Here is a 20981-nt window from a genome sequence, read left to right as displayed (position 1 = left end):
AGCGCTCGGACCCAGGACACCCGGGGTCTCGCTCGCGGGTGGAGGCGGGGACACGCGTGAGCGGCGTGCGCCCGGGCTCGCGGGGAGTTTATTTAAAACTCGGAACCGGCGGCCGGAGCGGCTTGTTTATGTCAACCCGGAAACGGCGGGGGAGGGGCGGGAGGGGCGGGGGAGGGGCGCGGGCCGGAGTCACGTTACCGAGGGCGCGCGGCGCGGGCGCAGCAGCCGGGCGGCGACCACAGGTGCCCGCGGCCGGGGCCCGACCTGGACCCCGGACCCGGACCCGGACCCAGGCCCCCGACCCCGGACCCAGGCCCAGACCCCGATCACTGACCCCGGACCCAGACCCTGGATCCCAACTTCGGACCCCAGACCCCGACCTCCGACCCCGGACCCCGATCCCACTTCTGACTCCAACTTGGCCCAGACCCCGACTCCCCACCCCGGACCCCGACCCCTGATCGCGGACTCCGACTCCGACTCCCGACCCCGGAACCTGACCCCGACCCGGCCCGGCCCCCGCGGGTCCCGACATGACAGGGCTGGAGGCGGACCCGGAGTTTGACTTTGATTTCCTCTTCGAGTTTAACCAGAGCGACGAGGGCGCCGTGGCCGCCCCAGGTGGGTCTTCGCGGGCCGGGGAGGGGGCCCGGGTGCAGGACCGGGGGTGCAGTGGTTGGGGCTGCAGAACCCCGGGGGTGCAGGCCCGGTGGGCTCAGGAGCGGGGCTGCAGAGCCCCGGGGCTGCAGGATCGGAGTCGGGAGGAGCCAGCCTGGGGGGCGCACCTGGGGCCCGCGCCGCCCCTCCCCGCTCCTCATCCTGGCTCTCCCCCCTGCACCCCTCCCCCGCGCCGCCCAGGTCAGAGGCAGCGCCCACATTCCCCCCCCCCCCCCCCCCCCCGCCCCAGCGTCCTGCGCCCGGGGCCACGAAAGCGTCGGGAAACAGGTCAAGTGTTGGCGAGTTGGGGGTGTGTGGGGAGGCCCCCTGTGAGGCCGGCTCGGGGGTCGGCGGTCGGGTGTGCTGAACGGTGCCGCAGCCTGGACTTCTGGCGTCAGAGAGCAACGGGTCTCCTGCCTGTGGCTCACACTTGGGTTGGGTCTTCGGAGCAATCTCGCTGGAGGGGCGCCTCCTCCAGGGCGGCCAGTGTGCCGCTCAGGCCGTGACACGCGTGTTCAAGGCCCCGGACTTGGACTCTGCCGCCCAGGACAGGTGGCCAGCGGCCATTGCCAGGGGGCACGGGGCCTGGAGCCCCTCCCAGGACAGGCGTTTAAATGAACTAGCTAGTAGCTCTGCGCCCAGCCACCGTGGTGGGGAGCTTTTCCTTTCTTTCATTTTCTCTTCTCTGAAAAAATAAAGGTTCCAGTTAAACAAATAACACATGAGGGAACCCTCCCGCCCCCAGAGTGGATGCTCTCGAATAAGAATGCCACCTATCGAGTGATCACAACCGGCTTCTGCTGGGAGACTCAGTCTGTGCCCAGTGGAGGACACCCAGGAGCCGCCTCCGGCAGCCTGGCCCTGCGCCACCTGTCTCTTCCGTCCCCCTCCGGCCTCCTTTCTGTGGCTGTCTTCAGGATATCTCTGTCCCTGCCCACGTGGCCATGCAGCGAGGGAGCAGCTCACAGCACACTTGGCAGGACAGGCGCGTCTCTGCAATGATTGTATAATAGTTTCCATATCGTTCACCGCCCCTCTTTGAAAAACTATAACCTCCTGTTCATTTTTAAAAAATAAATGTTCCATCCAGCCCTGGGCTGCCTCATCTTCCTTACCTGCCCTCTCCGAATGTCCTCCTTGTCCGTCTTCTGCGGCCGTGGGCTCCAGGCCTCTGGGCTCATTGGAGCCAAGGCCTGTGAGGGTGGGGGACGGGGGTCAGTTCCTAAGAGATTTGGGACTGGAAGTGGAGAGACCGGCCCCTGAGCCCTTCTTGGCTTGCTTGCTTTGGGTCTGGCTGCCTGTGGGACTGAAGACCTTCTCCTCAGGGTTCCACCCCTTTTCAGTCCGTTTAGCATATATCCTTCACAAGAGGCATGGGGTGGGAGTGTGGGCTGCACGCCTGACCTCTTTATGGTGTGAAAGATCATCTCAGGCAAGGACTTCTGGGCCATCTTGGGTTTTGGGACACATCCTGTGTCCTCAGGGATGCGGCCACTGTGGAATGCCGGCTTGACAGCTCGTTTCTTTTTGGTGCTGAGTAATATTCCGTTGTCTGGTTGGACACAGTTTATTTATCCACTCACCTACAAAAGGACATTTTGGTTGCTTCCAAGTTTTGGTGATTATGCATATAGTCCTTTTTTCTTGTTCTTATTACATGACATTGTAGTTTTTGATTATTAATTATTATATTGTTATATGAAATTGTTACGTTAAGTTCTCCAGCTCTTAATGGGTGATAGAAACGGCTTCACATTGTTTCTGGAATAAGCCTAGATATAAATAAATGAATGAATGACTAATACTGAGATCAATTGTTAGGCAAAGGCAGCACAGAGCTTTGTAGATTATACTGAACACAGAAGTGGGCACTTTCTCAAAAGGACACGGCCAGCCCTGACCACTGGCGGCAGTGGTCGCTCATCTGTCAAGATTCCTTCTCAGTTGAGAGCAGCGTCCCCCGACATCCTGGGGGTCAGTGGATGCATTAGCCCTGTGCCCGTGCGGTCGCTTGCCACCTCGTGCTCTCGTTGGGCGTGTGGCACCCGCAGGGCTCCTTACCCAGCACTTCGAAGGAGCAGCCGGGTGTGGAGTTCTTTATTTCCAGAGTGCTCAACAGGTGAAATAGACAGTCCAGTCACCGTTTGTTGGGAAAAAGAAGAGAGAATTTAAAAAATAAGTTGCCATGGGCTGCGCAAGAGTGTTGTTTGCACTCCCGGGGCCTCTTCATCTTCCTGTCTCCACCCGGCTCCAGTGCCCCTGGGGAGAAGGCTGGGCGGTGGGCTTCCTTCTCTGGAGAGGAGGGCAGCGGGGAGAAGGCCTCCTGTTCCTTTCTGGTCTCAGGAAGTAGCTGCTTTGCTGTCAGCTGGGAGGCGGGCGTGGCCCTGCTTCCCGCCAGCCCGGGGCTCCTGTTTTCTCAGTAATTTCGGCCAGCCCCATGGCTGCTGCCAGGACTGTCGCCCTGGCAACTCCACAGGAAATTGGCCAGGCCTTTGGGTCTCGGGCCCGAGCCTCCCCAGCAGTTTGGTCACCTTGCTGCCTCGATGCAGGCAGGTCTGCCTACTCACCGTCACGTGCATCACTGGTGGCATTTCAGAGTTCACGTGCGAAAGGGGACATCTTTTGCCAAAATGAAGATTGGGAGGAATTTTTATTCTCAAGTCCCTTCTCAGCGATGGCAATGGTTTTGGTGAAGAGACCCTGGGAGGCCCCTGTGTGTGGCGGGCTGGGCCTGTTCTGCTCTGTAAACGCCGCCTCCTGAGCAGGGAGCTCAGGGGAGTGCTAGACACGGGCATGCCATGTCATCTGTGACCTTCAACATTTTAGGACATGCATCCATATTTTTGCCACGAGCAGCCCCACCATCCTCAGTGTGTCTGGCCCACGGTTCCAGAGGTGGTTCCGTCAAGGATGGGTATTTGTATGAGCGGATATTTTAATACTATAGCATGTTGTCAAGGAAGGCCATGGCAAGTAGCCAACGACTTGGGTGTTTTTAGTTCCCTAAGAACAGAGAACGAGAGCTGAAGATGGAGATGACCAGATGTGTCTGACCTGGGGCTAGCTCGTCCCTCTGCGAGGAACCATGTGCTGGGGGCGGCTGGAGTGAGGGCCTCTGAAAGGCTGGGTGTGTTATTTACAGAAGGTTCGGCAATGTGTGTGCTGCTGTCACAGGCCTTCTGTTTGCCTCTAAATCCTTCTCCCTGGCACGTTGTCGAGCCGACTGGCCCTCTGAAGCTGTCTCTGTCTGTCATCCTCGGGGCCTGCCTGTCCCTGCCGCCCTTGGGAGTGCCTCCCAGAGAGCTCGGGGAGCAGCGCCCAACAGCGAGGGCTGGCCACTGAGCGTTTTTGGGGTTTGTTGTGTTTTGTTTCCACCATCTGCAAAATTACCATCTCGCCGTGTGGGTAGCTGCCCCCCGGCCCTGTGGAGACTCTGGGCAGCGTCGCGAGGCTGAGACCTGGCTGTCAGGCTTGTTCCTGTTCTATTTCTAGCTTCACGTCCTGCGGTTCAACCCCAGCCACTGCTGAAGGGGATGTTCCTAAAATGAAGAATGAGAGTCGTGACGGGCCATCTCAGAGTTTGTGAAAGAGGGGAGGACCGGTGGTGAGCAGTGTGAGGTCTGCCCCCTGGGACTGCTGGCATCAGCAGGGAGTGGTCTCAGTGGTCCCAATATGCTGTTGGCCTTAATAGAAAGGACGTGGGTAAACTTTTTTGTGGTTGTTCAGAAATAATAAAGTTGTATGGCTCTGAAAAAGACCATTTCTCAGAATGAGACGAAATATGTCTGACAGCTCTGGCTTGTTGAGTTTCCTGAGGACTGACTTCGCAATGGGCGCTGGACCAGCCTGGGAGCCGCATACCTCCTCTGCTGGCTGCCGGGTACCCGCCTGCTGCCCACGCTGGTGTCTGTCTGTGCGCCCCGGAGTGTCTGGCACAGTGCTCTGACTGGGATGGGGGACAGAGACCGGAGAATCAGAAGAGTAACGGGAGGGCAGTTCATGTCTCCAGAGGATGAGCCACACTGTTATTACTTTTTATTATATTAAGCCATTTTGAATAAGCTCTCCATGATATTTGCTTAAACTCGTGCTGTTGCTTTTGCACTCACCTGCACTGTAATTTTGTGGGTTCTCCTTGGCAAGCAGCCAGGTTCCCAAGGCACAGCAGAAAGTGACTCGAATGGGTGTCAGCTCTTTAGTGCCTCCTGCCATGGCGCGAATCAGCCTGACCGTCTCAGGATTTTTAAGAAAGTTACTGGAAATATTTTCATTTCATGTAAATGTAATCCCTTTGAATAGTTAAATAATTCAGATTTGCGTATGATTTAGGTGGGTAATAAAATTGGAGGGGAGGGGAGAGAGGCCCCGACAGGCGAGAGAGCGGGGCCCAGGGCTGTGGGGCAAGCTGGGACCTCTCCCCGTGTGTGTCTTGTTCTGAAACGGAGAGCTTTGTTGTCAGATCTCTGGTTGAGCGTTCATAATGAAGTTTCATTTTGTAATTTGTTTAATTAAGGTAAATTCATGGTTAGGTGTGTCCTTTTTTGTTTTTTAATAAAGGCTTTATGTTTTTTCTTTTCTGATTGGATCGTGATTATTGACGGACTTTGGTTTAAATCAAGGCCCCTCTTAGAATGTTCTGGAAGTCAGGGACCCCAGTCTCCTCTGCGGGGCCCAGTGGGGAGGGTGCTTCCCTGGATTCCCCTCCCAGTGCCCTGTGCAGCGGGGGCCTCAGGCTCTGGGGACCAGGAAACCGGCGCTGAGTCCCCTGGGCAGGGGTGGGGAGGCCCCAAGACTTGCCCTGCCGATAGCCAGGATTTTTTTTAATTGTTGGAATTACCTTCCTCCCAAGAATGGTTGGCAGTTCAACCATGGGATCACCTATATCTCTTAAAGTAAATTATAGACAGTGTTCTCTTTAAGATTTTATTTTTCCTTTTTCTCCCCAAAGCCCCCGGTACATAGTTGTGTGTTTTTAGTTGTGGGTCCTTCTAGTTGTGGCATGTGGGACGCCGCTTCAGCGTGGCATGATGAGCGGTGCCATGTCTGCGCCCAGGATCCGAACTGGAGAAACCCTGGGCCGCCAAAGCGGAGTGCACAAACTTAACCGCTGGGCCACGGGGCTGGCCCCGACAGTATTCTTTTAACTGGGGCGGGAGGTATAGGATCTGTCCATTGAGCCTCCTCAGTCCTGAGGCCTGAGGGGGTGCTGGGAGCCAGGCGGCCTGGAGGGCCCACCTCCAGCGGCATCTCAGACTCCTGGTCCTCCCCCTCTTCATCTTCGTCCTCCCCGTCCTTACGCCGGAAGGATTAGGCAGTGCAGTGAGCGTGGGCTCCGTGATACCCATTTTGTGTTTATGATGGTGCTCAGCGTTTCCCATGCGCTGCAGGCCTGGTGCGTTGTCTTCTAGATTGATCACTTTCTTTAAAATGAAAATTCATTCTTGGTTGGCTGCTGGACCTTCTGTAGGCTTCACACGGGTAGGAGAGCTCCGGCAAGCAGCGGCTGCAGTAAGTGTGGCTGTGACTGCATGAGGACACCCCCCCGCCCCAAGGCCGGGAGGGGCCTGGAGGGGCCTCTTCTTTCTGGAGGGTCTGGAGCGTTGTCCCCACCATTGGGACCCCGACACTTTGAGGACAGAATGTCAAGAAGGCGCCGATTCTCAGGGAACAGAGTTTGACCTGCGCAGGCCCCACTCGCTTGCAGCTGCTGCCTGGAGACACCGGCTGAGAAGCCAGGCCCCCCTTGCCTGTGGCCCGGCTCTTCTGGGGCTCCACCCTGAAAGCCGGCCAGAGGGGAGCAGAGACCACAGAAGAAGTGGCACCTCGCTTCTTTCTTAGTAAGCCCAGGAAAGCGTGTGTCCGGACTAGAAAAAGGCCAGCCGAGTTCGCTGTGGGGGATCAGCCATGCAGTGTGACCGTGGCGCTGGCAGGGGTGGCCCCCAGGCGTGTTGGGCAGCAGACAGGGACAGGTGGGGAGCCAGAGGGGGCATCTGAAGACCCAGACTCATTGGGGAGGAGCCGAGACAGTGGAAACGGCTGTGGGGCCGATGTCAATGGTTGTCGCAGAAACTGCCTAAAGAAAGGAACATTTCAGACGGGTCAGCAGGGTCTGGAGACCAGGAGGCAGCCATCGCGGTCAGCAGTGAAACCAAATGTCAGGGATGGAGGGAGCAGACATCCCTTTGACTTCTACATACTTAATTTTGGAGTATGTCAAACACAACAGAGCTATTTCTTGAAGTTTGATTACTAAAATTCCTGTCCTGTAAATGTATGATAGGATTTTAACTCACTTTATCAATACTCTACTTACTGATCCTTCGCTCATCCTCCTCGTCATCCTCATGCATCGATAGGTGAGGCTCCCATAGCCATGCCTCCCACCCCACTTTTGGTTCGGCTGGTTGGCATCTCACTTCTCACCTGGAGTCACACAGTTACTGGACGCCTGTGGGGCTCGGGGACACAGATTTTCTTTTTTCTAACCCACAGTTCTGGTTACAAAGGTTTGGGAAGTGTTGGCCAGCCGTGGAGGGGAGGACCTCTGAATGGGGATGTATGTAGGCGTGTGTGTGACTTACATGGACACGTGTATAATAGTCTACGATGCGTATGTGGCTAGAAGACACGTTTTTGCCAAGGTGTATCTGTAGACATCTTTTGGAAGAAATACGGAGTAGCATTTAATCTCTGAGGGGATACTGATTCTGCGTTCATGCCGCCACCACCCCCTAATTTCCGGCGGACCCTCACAGAGGAGGCAAGTCTCCTTTTTAAAGTGACGCTCAGTCCCGTTGTGTCCCTCAGGCCCCTGGCCTTCCTTCTCCGAGAGTCTCCACCCCCGGGTTTTCCTGCCCCTCACTGCCCGGGTTCCTCTGGCCAGCGTCGTGTGCAGCCGCTTTCTGTAGCGCTGTGTCGTGGCCTGGGCCTGGCGTGTGCACACCCAGAGCTGAAGGTGGTGATGTCCATACTTGTCCTGAGAGGTCGTTGCAGTGCATAGGGCAGAGTTCTCCTGGTGGCCTCAGCAACCTGCAGCCCCTATGTGCCTCCTTCTCCTGAGGAACGTTGGCCTTTTCCTCTTGGAAGTGCCTTTCCACCGTCATTAACTTCTGGTTTGATTTTTACAAAGATCGTAACCTAATTTTTGGCATTTGGTGATGGTTTTTGTGTTAAGAGTGTGAGTGAACATGTGAGGCTGTTGGTGGGAGACAGACACAGTGAGCATCAGTAAGCATGGCTGTGCTGTCCCAGGACTGGCGCAAGTTGGGCAGGTGGCGGGAGGCCTGGTGGGTGCTGCTCCTCACCTCACTTCCCTGAGGAAGTGGAGGCCTGGTCCTTTCTTCACTTTGTGTGCCCTGTGTCCCTCTAGCTCTCTGGGGTGTGTGGGAACCTGCTGGGCAGAGGAGACCTGGAGATGGTGAGGACCAGAGGTTTCCAGGGACGATTGTGTCCGTGGACCCGCGTTAGCTTGATCTGGCCCTGGTACACCCCACCCTGAGCTGGAGCCCTTCCTGCCGCTCGGAGCTCCTGATCCCCTCAGCTGCAGTTTTGGTTTCTCTTGCTTGTCATGGCTCTGTCTCCCCCGAGGGCTTTTTGGAATCTGCACCGATTTTGAGCATCTGGAACACTGATGCTCTCTTTGAAAGGCAGCCCGACTCCCCGGGCTGAGGAGGGTGGGGGCCAATGTGCTCTCCCCAGGCTACCTGTGAGGGGCCTGCGCCCACCTGCACAGAGAAGGGCCATTTTGGGAATAGTGCGCAGCATTTAATATCAGGAGGATTTGGAGAGATAAGAGCAAGAACTTATTGATGGTAAGGACTGTGAGAGACGGGTCTACCAGAGAGGGTGGTCAGATGGCTGCTCTGGAAACTCATAATGGAGGTGATTCTCACCCAGTTGGAGTGCTAGACCGATTTCTTAGTAATCGGGGTGGGGTTTGAACCAGGACATTGAGGCTCTCAATTTTCTGGGGTTCATCCATGTGGGTTTCTGCACCACAGCACAGCAGAAGGGCAGCACTGTCACTGAATAAGTATCTGCAAGCCAGTGTGCTTAACCCAGGAGAGGGGTGTCGAATTTCTGTGTGAGTGCTTCCATTATTTAGAGACCTTGGAATACTCACCTCTAGGCATACAGTAATGAGGTACCAAGATGTTATAAAAAGCCATTTCAAATCAGAAATCCAGAAGTGTAGCTTTCCTGTTAAAAATTACTAATTACACTAGTAATGATTTTTTAAAAATATTTTATTGAGGTTATAATGAACATATAATGATTCTTAAATCTAGCTTGGCATCAACATCATTTGCTTGGGTTTTTCTTCTGTTTTGTTTTTTTTTAGAGAGATTCCTAGGTCATGAGCCACTGTCAAAATTTACATGAGAGAGACTCCAGAATGTGTGTTTTCATCCGATCTTTGAAGTGTGTTCTTTGTAACTGGTGATTAGGGCACCTCAACAGTGATTAGCCTATTGAAGTCTCTTTAAACGTCTAGGTCCCTGTATCTAAAACCCATCCCACCCGTCTACCTACTCACTCATCCATCCACCCATCCATCTACACACTCACTCATCCACTCACCTATCCGCCCACTCACCCATCTATCCATCCATACACTCATCCGTCCACCCACACATCCACCCACTCATCTATCCATCCATTCACCCACTCACCAACTCACCCATCCATCCATCCACAGACTCACCCACCCATCCATTCATCTACCCACCATCCATTTATCTACCCATCCACCCATTTATCCATCCATCCATCTATCCATTCATCCATCCACCCACACATCCACCCACTCACCATCCATCCATCCATCCATCCATCCATACATCCATGCATCTATTAAATAAAGTGAGCACCTTCTATGTGTCAGGCACAGTCCTAGGCTCTGAAGACAGCAGTGAACCAAAGTAGACTAAGGCAGGCAAAGGTTCCTGTCCTCATGGAACTTAGTCTCTACTGGTGAAAGTGATGATGGACAAGGTGGTAAGAGTTAAGGAGAGAAAAATGAAGTGGGGAAGTGTGACATAGTGTTGGGTTGGGAGATTGGGATTTTGAAAGGGTGGCTGGGGGAGGCCATTTTTGAATAGAGTAGAAGAAAGTACTGGCCCAGCGGCGTGGCTCTCCGAGGGCAGGACGTTTGGGTCATTGGGGAGCCAGCGGGGAAGCCCTAGGGAGGTGCATGCCTGAGTGAGAGGCTCAGTAGGGCTGCTGTGCTGGCGTGGAGGGAAGGGAAGGGAAGGGCTGGGAGGGGTCACAGGGACTTTGGTGGCCAGGACAGGGCTCTTGCTCTGAGCTGTCGGAGTGGCATGAGCTGAGCATCGTTTCAGAGGCCCGCTCCCTGGAGCTGTCCAGAGACAATGGTCCCAGATCCTGGGTTCACTAAGCTCGTGTTTGTATTTTGATGACCTGCTCCTCATGCCATCTTCTCTCTTTTTTCCCTTCTAGAGCACTATAGTTATGCGTCCTCCAGTATTGGTTCTGGTCTGCCCCTCTCCACGGCACACCCCTCGCTGCCAGCCCCATGCCATGACCTGCAGACGGTGGCCCCGGGCATCTCAGCTGTGGCGTCAGCAAGTCACCCCTCGGGGTACGGAGGGGCTGTGGACAGTGGGCCCTCGGGCTACTTTCTCTCTTCCAGCAATGTCCGGCCCAACGGAGCCCCTGCCCTGGAGAGCCCTCGCATCGAGATCACCTCGTACCTTGGGCTTCACCACAATAACAACCAGTTTTTCCACGACGTGGAGGTGGAAGACGTCGTCCCCAACTCCAAACGGTCTCCTTCCACGGCCACCTTGAATCTGCCCAACCTAGAGGCCTACCGAGACCCCTCGTGCCTGAGCCCGGCCAGCAGCCTGTCGTCCCGCAGCTGCAACTCCGAGGCCTCGTCCTACGAGTCCAACTACTCGTACCCATATGCGTCCCCACAGACGTCCCCCTGGCAGTCTCCTTGCGTGTCCCCCAAGACCACAGACCCCGAGGAGGGCTACCCCCGAGGCCTGGGGGCCTGTAGCCTGCTCAGCTCCCCTCGACATTCACCCTCCACCTCGCCCCGTGCGAGTGTCACCGAGGAGAGCTGGCTGGGGGCCCGTACGTCCAGGCCCTCGTCGCCCTGCAACAAGAGGAAGTACGGCCTCAACGGCCGGCAGCTCTCCTGCTCCCCCCACCACTCGCCCACGCCGTCCCCACACAGCTCGCCGAGGGTCAGCGTCACAGATGACACGTGGCTGGGCAACAGCACGCAGTACACCAGCTCAGCCATCGTGGCCGCCATCAACGCGCTGAGCACTGACAGCAGCCTGGACCTGGGCGACGGCGTTCCCGTCAAGACCCGCAAGACTGCCCTGGACCACTCTCCCTCGGTGGCGCTCAAGGTGGAGCCGGCTGGCGAGGACCTGGGGACCACGCCGCCCACGTCTGACTTCCTGCCCGAAGAGTTCTCCTCCTTCCAGCACATCCGGAAGGGCGCCTTCTGCGACCAGTACCTGTCGGTGCCACAGCACCCGTACCAGTGGGCCAGGCCCCGGTCCCCGACGTCCTACACCAGGTGAGTGGGTGACAGGGGCGTGCAGAGTCCGCTAGCCAGGCTCCGGCAGCAGAATTGAGTTCTCACGGCCTGGAGGCCGAGGGTCAAGATGAGGTGCTGGAGGGGCTGGCTCCCTCAGAGGCTCTAAGGGAGAATGTGCCCGCCCTCTCCAGCTTCGAGGGGTTGCTGCAAATCCTTGGTGTCCTTGGCTGTAGAGTGCCACCCCGTCTCTGCCTTCACTGTCACGTGGTGTGCTCCCTGCGTGTGTCTGTCCAAATTTCCCATTTTATAAGGACACGCTCATCTTGGATGAGGACCACCCTGAGACCTCATCTTCACTAATTCCCTCTTTAATGAAAGGCCCCTTCTCCAAATTAAGTCACAGTCTGAGGTGCTGGGGTTTGGGCTTCTGCGTCTGGATTCTGGGGGCCCACAAGTCAGCCAGTAATGAGGGTTACAGACCGGGCGCTCAGTTTTTGTTCTGTTCTTTTGTAAAGCCGAGCGATCCCTCCCGTCTCTGCCTCTCCTCCTCTGCTCACCACTTCCTCTGTCCCGCCTAATTGCTGTCACCACGAGGGTGCAGATGGGGCCTCTGCTCGGCAATTCCCCAGAGCCGCGAACGCCGCTCCCCGAAGCAGCCCTGCCGGGGGTTTGGAGAACAACACGCTGCTCCTCCCAGGGGACCAGCGCCCGCTCCCTGGCAGTCTGGTGACAGAGAGTCGAGCCCGTTCCAAGCTCCACGTCTTGGGTTGTTGATTTTTCTTTTTCATGGTGAGCGGGGCTGCTGGCGCTCCGTTGGGTCCACTTACTCAGCCCGGTGTTTTTATTTTTAACTAAACAGCTTTCCCAACAGGTGGGCCACTAATGACCCCTGGCAGAGTGCTTTCTGCTCCAGGATTTTTATCAGGCGTGAACGTCCGCCTGTGCCTATCCCCGTCTGACGCCGGCTGCACGCCCCACCAGGAGGAGGCCTGGGCGCCCTGCACACACGCTCCTGCTTGTAGTTTCTGTGTGTGGTTTTGGGTATTCGAGGCTCGTGTTTGGTTTTTCCTGTTCCCTTTTCTGTCGAGGGCATTCTGAAGCGAGATCGGGGAGTAGGACCTGGTTTCCAGCGATGTGATGCCCCGAGGCAAGGACAGAGAGGCAGTCGGGTCATTGGGTGTAGACTCTGCTCTGCTCTCTCGGAGCCTCTTTCCCCACAACTGAAGCTCATGTGGTTAGTCAGGGCCGCGTGTGGATGGTTTAGTTCTGGGCTCTGAATGAACCCAGCTCAACCTTTCTGAAAGTTTGTGGCGAAGAAACAAGATGAGAGTTGACAATTTTTAAAGCAATCGGGTCGTGCGTCCCACGTTTCTACGGGCGTGGTGTTTGGGATGGGGGTCAGTTCAGACTTAGAGAGAAAGCGAGAATGACCACCATTTGTCCTTGACTTGCATTAGGCTGCATCCACATTTCTACCCCCAACTCTACTTTCCATGCTTTGAAGTTTAAAAAACTGGTGTATTCAAAACATCATCAGAAAAATGTATCGCAGAACCTGGATTCAATTCCTAAACATGGGAATTTAAAAATCCATTTGGGGACATTTAAAAAATTTAAGAACTGTTTATGCCTGCTATACTATCTTTACAATTTTTATTTAAATTTTATTTAAATGAAGAATATTTCCAAGCTAACCATCTCAAGCACACAGACTCATGAATTACAGTTTATGACCTTCTGTGTTTTCATAGGCCGTGAAGGTCACAGTCACTCGTAATGGGACTTCAGTGAACTGACAGTCATGACATCTAGGACGGTGATGTCATCAATGTGTAATCTGACTATGAGTGTGAAGAGAGCAGTAGTATGAGGGTTTTTAAAGAAGTTGTAAAAATTTAGGTAAACCCTAGGTTTGCCAGGGCTGCTGTGACAGACAGCACAGACCGGGCAGCTTAAACGACAGGAGTTTATGTCCCTCAATTCTGGGCTGGATGTCGGGGATCAAGGTGCCAAGGGTAGTTCCTCTAGGCCCCTGCCCTTGCTGTGTAGACGGCCAGCTTCTCCTTGTGTCTCTTCACAGCATCCTCCTTCTCTGCCTGTCTCTGTGTCCAAATTCCGCCCCCATGCACTCCCCCCCCCCGCCCCCGCTTACGAGGTTGCCAGTCATTGGATCAAGGCCACCCAGTGACCTTGCTTTGACTTGATGGCCCCTGTAAAGACCTCGACTCCAAACACGGCCACATCCTGAGATCCTGGGGTTAGGACTCCATCCCACGAATTTGGGAGGACCACCTGTCTTGGCATCCCTGTGGCAATGGTCAGGTGCCTCTAACAATGGCCCGTTGCCTCTTCCTTCACGGCCTGCTCAGTGATGGAGAGTCCTCGGGAACTCGGGGTTCCTGGCCAGTCTCCGTCTGCAGGGACCAGGCCTGCGTTTGGTTCGGTGATGGGAAAGCACAGTTGCTGCCTTTGTCTTTGCTCGGGAGTTTCAGCGATAATTATGTGGCCGCGTGACTGCTCTCCTTATCTCTTGGCCACTGAGCCCCCGTGTGGGTGATGCTCCTGACATTCCTGTGAGTTAACGCAAACAAACAGAACACGTGAAGGCCACCAGACTACCCTCAGAGGGGCTGAAGTTCACCTTTTCCCGCTGTTTTGGTTCCACATCAAAATATGTTTCCTGGTCCTTGCAATATGTTTCCATGTGATCCCGTCAGCTGGTGCTCGGGGGCAGCTGGAGGCCACGGTAGAAATGAGAGGTCAGGTTGTCCCCGCGGGGAGGGCCACCAGACTTCCTTCCCTGGACACCTCAGCTCGGCGGAGAGAGTGCAGGCGAGTCAGCGGGCCTCAGCGGCATGTCGGAAATGCTGAGTTTTTAATGATCTCCGAAGTTTGAGGTAGAGAATTTATCACAACACACCTATCTTCGCCTTCCTGGGGTGCAGGCCCTCGGCAGTTTTAGTCTCGTCCTCCTAGCGAAAGGGACTTTTCATGACAAGTGTGCTGTGCTAGCCTTTCCTAAGGAATCTGGGTGTGTGGGTCATTTCCCATCTGGGGTCTTTTTGTCTGGACGGCATTCACGGCACACCCCTCCTTGTGGAGCCTTCTGATAGGCCCGCAGGGCTCAAAAGATGATGCTAAATTCTTGCTGCAATTGAAGAAATTATGTTTGTGAAACTAGCAACAGTATTTGACAGAATCTCTTTGTTTTTAGAGTTTAGACCTATTTTCAAGTTTAATGGACTGATGCTTCTGTTCTTAAACCTTAGGAGATGCACAGAAATTACAGCTGACTTGCTAGAACCTCCATAAAAAGTCAGAACTTTAAACGCTCTGTCCCAGAGTCCAAGTCAGGCCGTGAGCCTCCTCAGAAAGGAAAGGGTTTCTCCTCCCACCTCATTCTTTCTCCGATGCTGCTGCTGATGGTAACACAAACAGCGTCTATGGACCAGCTGGATCGCGCTGCTGAGGCTGTTCATCGGAGTCGGGTAGGGGTGGAGACGCGCTGTGTGTGCAGAGGCCAGGGGCGGCGAGGCACTGGAAGGTGCTCACTTAGATTTTGTTAGTTCTGGATGGGAGTTTCCTTATGAACTGAGAGGAGCTACAGTTTGCATGGTTGTTGACTGCTTCCATCGCTCCACCTCGTGCACCGGAGGGTCTGTCTCCGGCGGTGTGTGTGTGCATTGTTGGCGCCTGGGGCTCGTCTCTGAGCAGGAACGCCTTTTTTCTTCTAGAAAAGGCTCATGGAGAGTTTTATCTTCTGAGGTTTTGAGTCTTTAGCTGAATGCAGCCTGCGTAATCCCTGAATTTGCCTCTACAGAGGCAGAGTTACAAGAGGAATGCAGACTTAAAAAGAAACTAGTTTTGGAGAGGCAGAAGCATTTTAATGTGAGTATGCTCGTAACGTCAACAGGACGCTTGTCCAGCCAAATTCCTTTACATGAAACTTTGCTTTTTTGATTTGAGTACCTAAAAAGAAGTAGATTTTTCTAAGGGGCTTAAGCTTAAGCTTAATGAACGATTTTTACTTGGAGCCTCCTCGGTTCAGATGACCTGAGGCAGCCACATGTCCAAATCGGTTTATTTCCGACATCACTTCTTTTAGGTTTCTGGCTGCAATATTGATGATTTTAGCAATATCGGTAACTTTTATACTATGCCTAAGTGTTAGTTTCTAAAAGTCTGATGACACTGCTGTGATCCTGATTTATAAGTTATCTGAATATTTTAGAGTTTATGCTGATTTGGAATCAGGTGAAATAGACCTGCAGGCTGGTAACAAATCCGGCAGCGTCATTGCACGAGGGCTTTGCTGCTCCGCCAAGGAGCCCTGGCCCCGGCCCGTCTGTGCTCAGGTGGTTTCTGCCAGGCCAGCCCACTCAGGGTATCAGGCCTGGCGCCTCTGGGTTATTTTTCTTTTTTTGACCAGAAGGAGCACATCATCTGAAAATCACAAAAGGAGTCTCGCTGATAGTGAGCTTTAAAAAAGCAGACAGTTAGAGGCTGGCCTGGTGGCACAGTGGTTAAGTTCCTGCCCTCCGCTTCGGCAGCCTGGGGTTCACTGATTTGGATTCCAGGTGCAGACCTATGCACCACTCATCAAGCCATGCTGTGGCAGGCGTCCCACATATAAAGTAGAAGCAGATGGGCATGGATGTTGGCTCAGAGCTAATCTTCCTCAAAAAAAAAAAAAAGAAAAAGACAGCCTCTGGGAGGGGCTGTGAGACCAGTTGGGTCTCTGTACAGCCCCCTGAATGCTGGCAAGACCCGGGCTCGGAGTTGGGGCCACTCATTCAGGCCTCCACTTAGTAATGGATAGAGCTGGAGCTCATGCCTGTGACTGGCTGACCCTGGAGCTGCCTGCTTGCTGGGTCCCTGAGCCCAGGAGGCCTGACAAGTCTCCCTCTTGTCAGGAGACCCATGTAGAGGCTGTAGGTAGCCATCAGGAGATGCTCGGAACCTGAGGAAACCATAGATGTCCCGCTACCAGGATGCTGAGCACACTTCTGGGAGGTCCTTACGAGGCCCAGAGACTAACTTTAGCCACAACCCCTTCTAGAAGTTTCCGTGGGTAAACTGAGTGGTTAAGGGGCAGGGCGTAGGGGGGCTGTGTGTTGTCCAGGACACTGAAATGATGTCCCCATTTGCTGTGCCATACCTGTTCTTCGAGGGCTGACTTGGAACAGCTTTTCAGAGACCCAACATCTTCACTCCTTGTGTAGTTTCTTCGTGGTTTTACAGAGTCCACAGCTGACACTTGGAGAAGGTGCTTTGGCTTAAGATTCGCCTGACGGTTTCAACTGAGATTTGTGAATCGTGGCCGAAGGAGAGGCTGTGGGGGTGGAAACTTTCTGATCCACCTTACAGTGCTTTCCCAAGGTGCGTGTGGAGGATGTGGCCCTTATTTCTCTTCTTTATGTGATTCTGTGAATGTCTATTATTAGCTCCGTAAAGGAGAAAGAGGAACTCAAGCACTTCTGTGTTCCTGGAGAGGATAAAATAATTTGAATCTTTGCGGCTTTACACTCCAGTTTTTAAGTCGAGCTATTGAGATCTGAAGTGTGGCTCCTTTCACAGAATAATCCAAATGCCAGAAGAGTTACTGCCGTGAAACTGATTGGCACCGGGCCTGGTCCTGCCCACGTCCATCCCGTGTGCCTGTAGGGTGTGGAGTGGAGGCTGTGTCCAGGAGCTTCACATCCCAGGCGCCGGGATCCTTCACACAGCTCCAGTCTTCCCCAGCTCAGAGCCCTGGCCACAGGAAGTGTCCAGTGACGACATGCACCAGTGACCACAGACCCTTTCTGCTCAGACCCTTTCCTCTGAGGAGAGTGTGGGGTGTGCTCGTCAACTTGTCAAGCATCGCGTGTGCACCTGCAGCTGGGTTAGCGGGGAACAAAATAACAGTCCTGCCGGGGAGATTAAAATTTAATCGGGAGGCAGCTATTGTCCACATTTAAAACTAGACCTTCCATGCAAATTAGCAGGACTTATTTGCTAATTGTTTCTTGGGTTCTTGAGCAAAAATGTATTTATGTATCATGACGGGGTTTGCTTTTTTATAAATCAGTCTAAAATATCTTCTGGAAGCTGGAGTTTGACACAGCATAAGTAGGTTTTCGATAAAGTAGGTGGCTCGAAAGTCGATCTTCCCTCTGAGATTTCCCGTTCGATACAGGTTGATCTGCGTTCTGAATGCCCACCACACTTGGACCGTGGAACAGGCCCATTTCTGCAGTGAGGACACTGCGCAGAGAAAGGAAAAGGACCTGTCCTACGTGCTGGCCGAAGTTCGGCTTAGCGCCACGAGGACTCGGGTGTCCGGGTGCCTCTAAATGCCTGAGCCGCCTGCACATTTGGTTCGACTCTGCAGGCGCTGCCCCCCCCTCCCACCCCCCCAGCCCTGGGTCTGGGCAGCAGGTTCTGGCTTTGTTGAGAGGGACCACTTCTCATTTGGAGCATGGAGTCGCACACCCCCGGGGTTCAGAAGCAGTGGATCATGCACAGCGTTTCAGGTGTTCTCAGCGTGTGGTGGCAATCGTGCGTCTTCACCCCGCTGACCCCATGGTTTTCAAGGCCTGTGAGGTGGACGGTCCAGTTCTTTCCCTGGTGCACAGGCTACTTAGGTTTAAGTGGGCTGTTTCTAGGGTTTGCTCATTCATCGCAGGCACCAGGATGACATATAGTGTGGTCGTGCCTTGGAAGGTCCTGGAGCCACGTTGACATGCCTGATTTTCTCCTGAGATTCTCCTTCCACAGGAGAATGTGGCCATCTTTGGGGCGGCCACACTGCAGGATGCCCCTTGTTTGCCTGAGCCCAGGGCTCTGCAGGGCTGTGAGGGATGAGCATGGGGGCCTGGCATGGGGCCAGTGAGTCCATTGCTGCGGCAGCTGAGGCTCATTTTACAGATGGGGAAACTGAGCATGGCATGGTCACCGGTGAGGTTGCTTGAGGACTTTGGGCTCCGAGGCCAGGAGGACGAGGGCTCAAGTCATGGCCCCCTCATTCCAACGATGACCTTGAGCTCCTCACTTGCAAGGTGGGCTCTCAGTTCACACCGCTCTCGGAGGGGCGCACTGAAGGTGCTAGAAGCACGTGGCATGTAATGCTCGCCCTGGAGATGGGACGGTCAGGGACCAGAGAGTGGGGAGGTGAGGCAGTGCTGTCTTGTTTTAAGTCGGACACAGAAGAGAAGAAGTGGGGTGAGTGGCAGCTCTGGCAGAGGTGTGCAGAGTGAGGAGGGGCACTGTGGTCATGCAATGGCAGGGTCCAGAGGCCACAGCGATGAGATGGCAGTGGGGCCATACCTGCCGGGCACGGGCTGTCCGCTGGCCCTGAGGGTGAGGGCTGTGCTGCAGACACCACATATGGGAGCCTGAGTGCTCTCTGCTTTAGCAACGTCTGAAACACTTGCTGGGGTTCTGAGTTTCTCTTGTCCTCAGGGAACAGTACATCACTGTCTGGATACGTCCCTGTGGATGATATGAGAGCAGCTGTGGTTATTATGCCCTGAACCACTGAAGTTTGCTTTAAACTTAGAATTTGAAAAAAAAAAGGTTACCATCTAATGAGTATCTGGGTTTTTCTACGGGCCCCGTATTTCAAACTAAATAGTTTAGCATTGAACTTGGGAGTCACCTAGTGACTGTCCTAGCTTCAGTCTGGGGTAACAATTGAGTCGGAGGGTCAGTGTTGTGGCTTGTTTGTGCCCTGTCCTGCATTCACTTGGCGATTCTGAATTTCTTGGTTTTTATGAGCAATTAGGGGCAGGTATTCTGAGCATTCTCATCCTAAAACTTCATCTGTGTAAAGACTCATGAGCAGCAGGCTCTGGTTCTAGACTAGAATAACAGTCACAGTGTGCTGGAATCTGCCCTATAACGCGAGGGTCAGTGGAACAGCAGAGGGACCGTCCAGAGCTCATTTCCCATGGGGGTCATCAGCCAGTAAACATATTCCTCCATCCTGCCATCCTTGCCTTCCTTCCTCCGTCCCTCTATCCCTCCATCCTTGCCTTCCTTCCTCCCGCCCTCCTTCCCTCCCTCCATCCCGCCACACTTGCCTCTCTCCGTCCCTCCCTCCCTCTGACAGGCGTGGGTGCCTCCCCTGTGCCCCTGTCATTCTCCTCCCTGAGAGTGAAGGCCAAGAGAACTCAGCGGCCGCCCTCTCTGAAAGTCCTCGTCCCTGGGAACAGAGGAACTCAGTGCAAATGCAGAGTCATCTGTCTCAGGTCAGGAGGAGGAGGCCCCCAGTGTGGGCCGTTCCCCCAAGTGGTTTCTCTCCCAACTGAGCCCAGGTTTCTAGACAGGAGCCCTTTCTGCCTCACCGAGCCACCCTCCACGTTGAATCTAGGGACTGTCTGGAAGAAATAGACATATCTTCCCCCATCTGTGCAGTTAGGAAAGGTCTTCTTGAGGAGGACAGCTCGCTTTTCTGGAGGGCAGAGGACCGACGGTGGGTTCCGTAAGAAGCAGAGATGTGGGCATGCAGTGAGGGAGACCCCAGGGGGCTGTCCATCTGGGCAGAAGGGCTGGGCGCGGTCTGTGGGGTCCTGGGGCCTGGCCTGGCTCACACTCACCTTTTCCACCTGCGGGAGGAGCAGGGCAGCAAGAATGGGGGGATGCACATCTAGGACGGCTGAGCCTGAGTCCCAGCACAGGGCAGGGTCCATGGAGCTTATGTGGAGTTGTGGCGTGTTTTTGTGGGGTCCAAGGCCTCTGCCCCGACACCAGTCCCTTCCAGACTCTTACCAGAAATAAAAGGCCAACCCCGAAGGGTTTTTTCAAAGGCCGATGGGATCGTGGATTCTAACCGGCTCCTCCCTGAGGGGTATTCTGTGGGAAGGTAGGAGGGTGGCCCCATGGCGGGCCTGGCAGGAGAGGGTACTGGAGACTGAAGGGCCGTGGATTATGGCAGTGATGACGTGCGGGGGGGACCGGGGGAGGGGGGATGCTCGCTCACACATCCTTCAAACCACTGGGGGCTTTTTAGTGAAGAAATCCGCTTTTGTCCAGGGAGGGCCCACCTGTCCTCCCCCGACAGGGCCCTGGCCGTCCTCCAAGAGGTCGACCTCTCATGTGGGAAGGACTTTCTCAGCCTGGAGTTTGTGGCGCAGGTCAGAGGGGCCAGTTCACCTTGGGTGGACCTCTGACGGGAGAGTTGTGTGGTGCTGGACGCAGCCTCTGCCCACGGGAGCCTTTGGGGGCTCAGACCCCGCTTAAGTGACAAGAACTGAGCTGATAACCGTTTTTACAATCAGAGGGAAAAAACCAAACAACTCACAATTAGGAGGCCTCTAGCTGCCGACTCAGAAAATATTTCCTTAAGACTTTGCTGAGACTCCCTACTAGGGTATACCGCTATGTACTGGGGCTTCGGGGAGAGAAAAAGACTGCGATGACGTCGTTTTCCTTAAACGTGCTGTGATTGTCTTTCCTCTGGGCGGATTTGGGTCTTGCCAAGCTCAGAGTCTGCAGCTGCCACTGTTTGAGAAATGCTGGAGTCACAGGGAGCCTCTGGTTTTCTTCTAAGCGATACATCCACATGGGCTTCAGTTCTTGGAGAATTCAGAGTTGAAAGGATTTTACCCAAACTGTTTAAACAGAAGAACGGCCTCTTCTGGGTTTCCGCCACAGAAGGAGAACTTCGTACCCGACGGAGTTGTCCTGAGGTCCTTGTAGTTAGCTGACTGGGTGGCGGTGACTTACACTGAAAATGGGAGGGGGAAGCAGCCTTTTTAAGGAGGAGGGTTTCAGACCCACGGGTCAGACCAGCTCACCGAGAGGAGCCCGCGTTCAGAACAGT

The 20981-nt window shown here is 54.5% G+C and overlaps 1 protein-coding gene across 6 annotated transcripts in view; it reads left to right on the top strand.

Annotated features, from left to right (window-relative positions):
• NFATC1 (nuclear factor of activated T cells 1) overlaps positions 1-20981 on the top strand; it is a 125471-nt gene that overhangs the window by 4348 nt on the left and 100142 nt on the right. For 3 of the 6 annotated variants that reach the window (XM_044744013.2, XM_070512812.1, XM_044744011.2), the window contains exon 2: positions 10117-11215. In XM_044744013.2, coding sequence (XP_044599948.1) covers positions 10117-11215 — 1099 coding nt within the window. Of the gene's footprint in view, positions 1-212; positions 622-10116; positions 11216-20981 lie in introns of those variants that run through there. The other 3 variants (XM_070512814.1, XM_070512811.1, XM_070512813.1) reach the window with 3 other exon arrangements.

This window comes from Equus asinus, chromosome 7 (genome assembly GCF_041296235.1).
Source record: "Equus asinus isolate D_3611 breed Donkey chromosome 7, EquAss-T2T_v2, whole genome shotgun sequence".
NCBI classification, from domain to species: domain Eukaryota; kingdom Metazoa; phylum Chordata; class Mammalia; order Perissodactyla; family Equidae; genus Equus; species Equus asinus.
The sequence above is the reverse complement of the archived record's forward strand: the minus strand, read 5'-3'. Positions and strand labels throughout refer to the sequence as shown.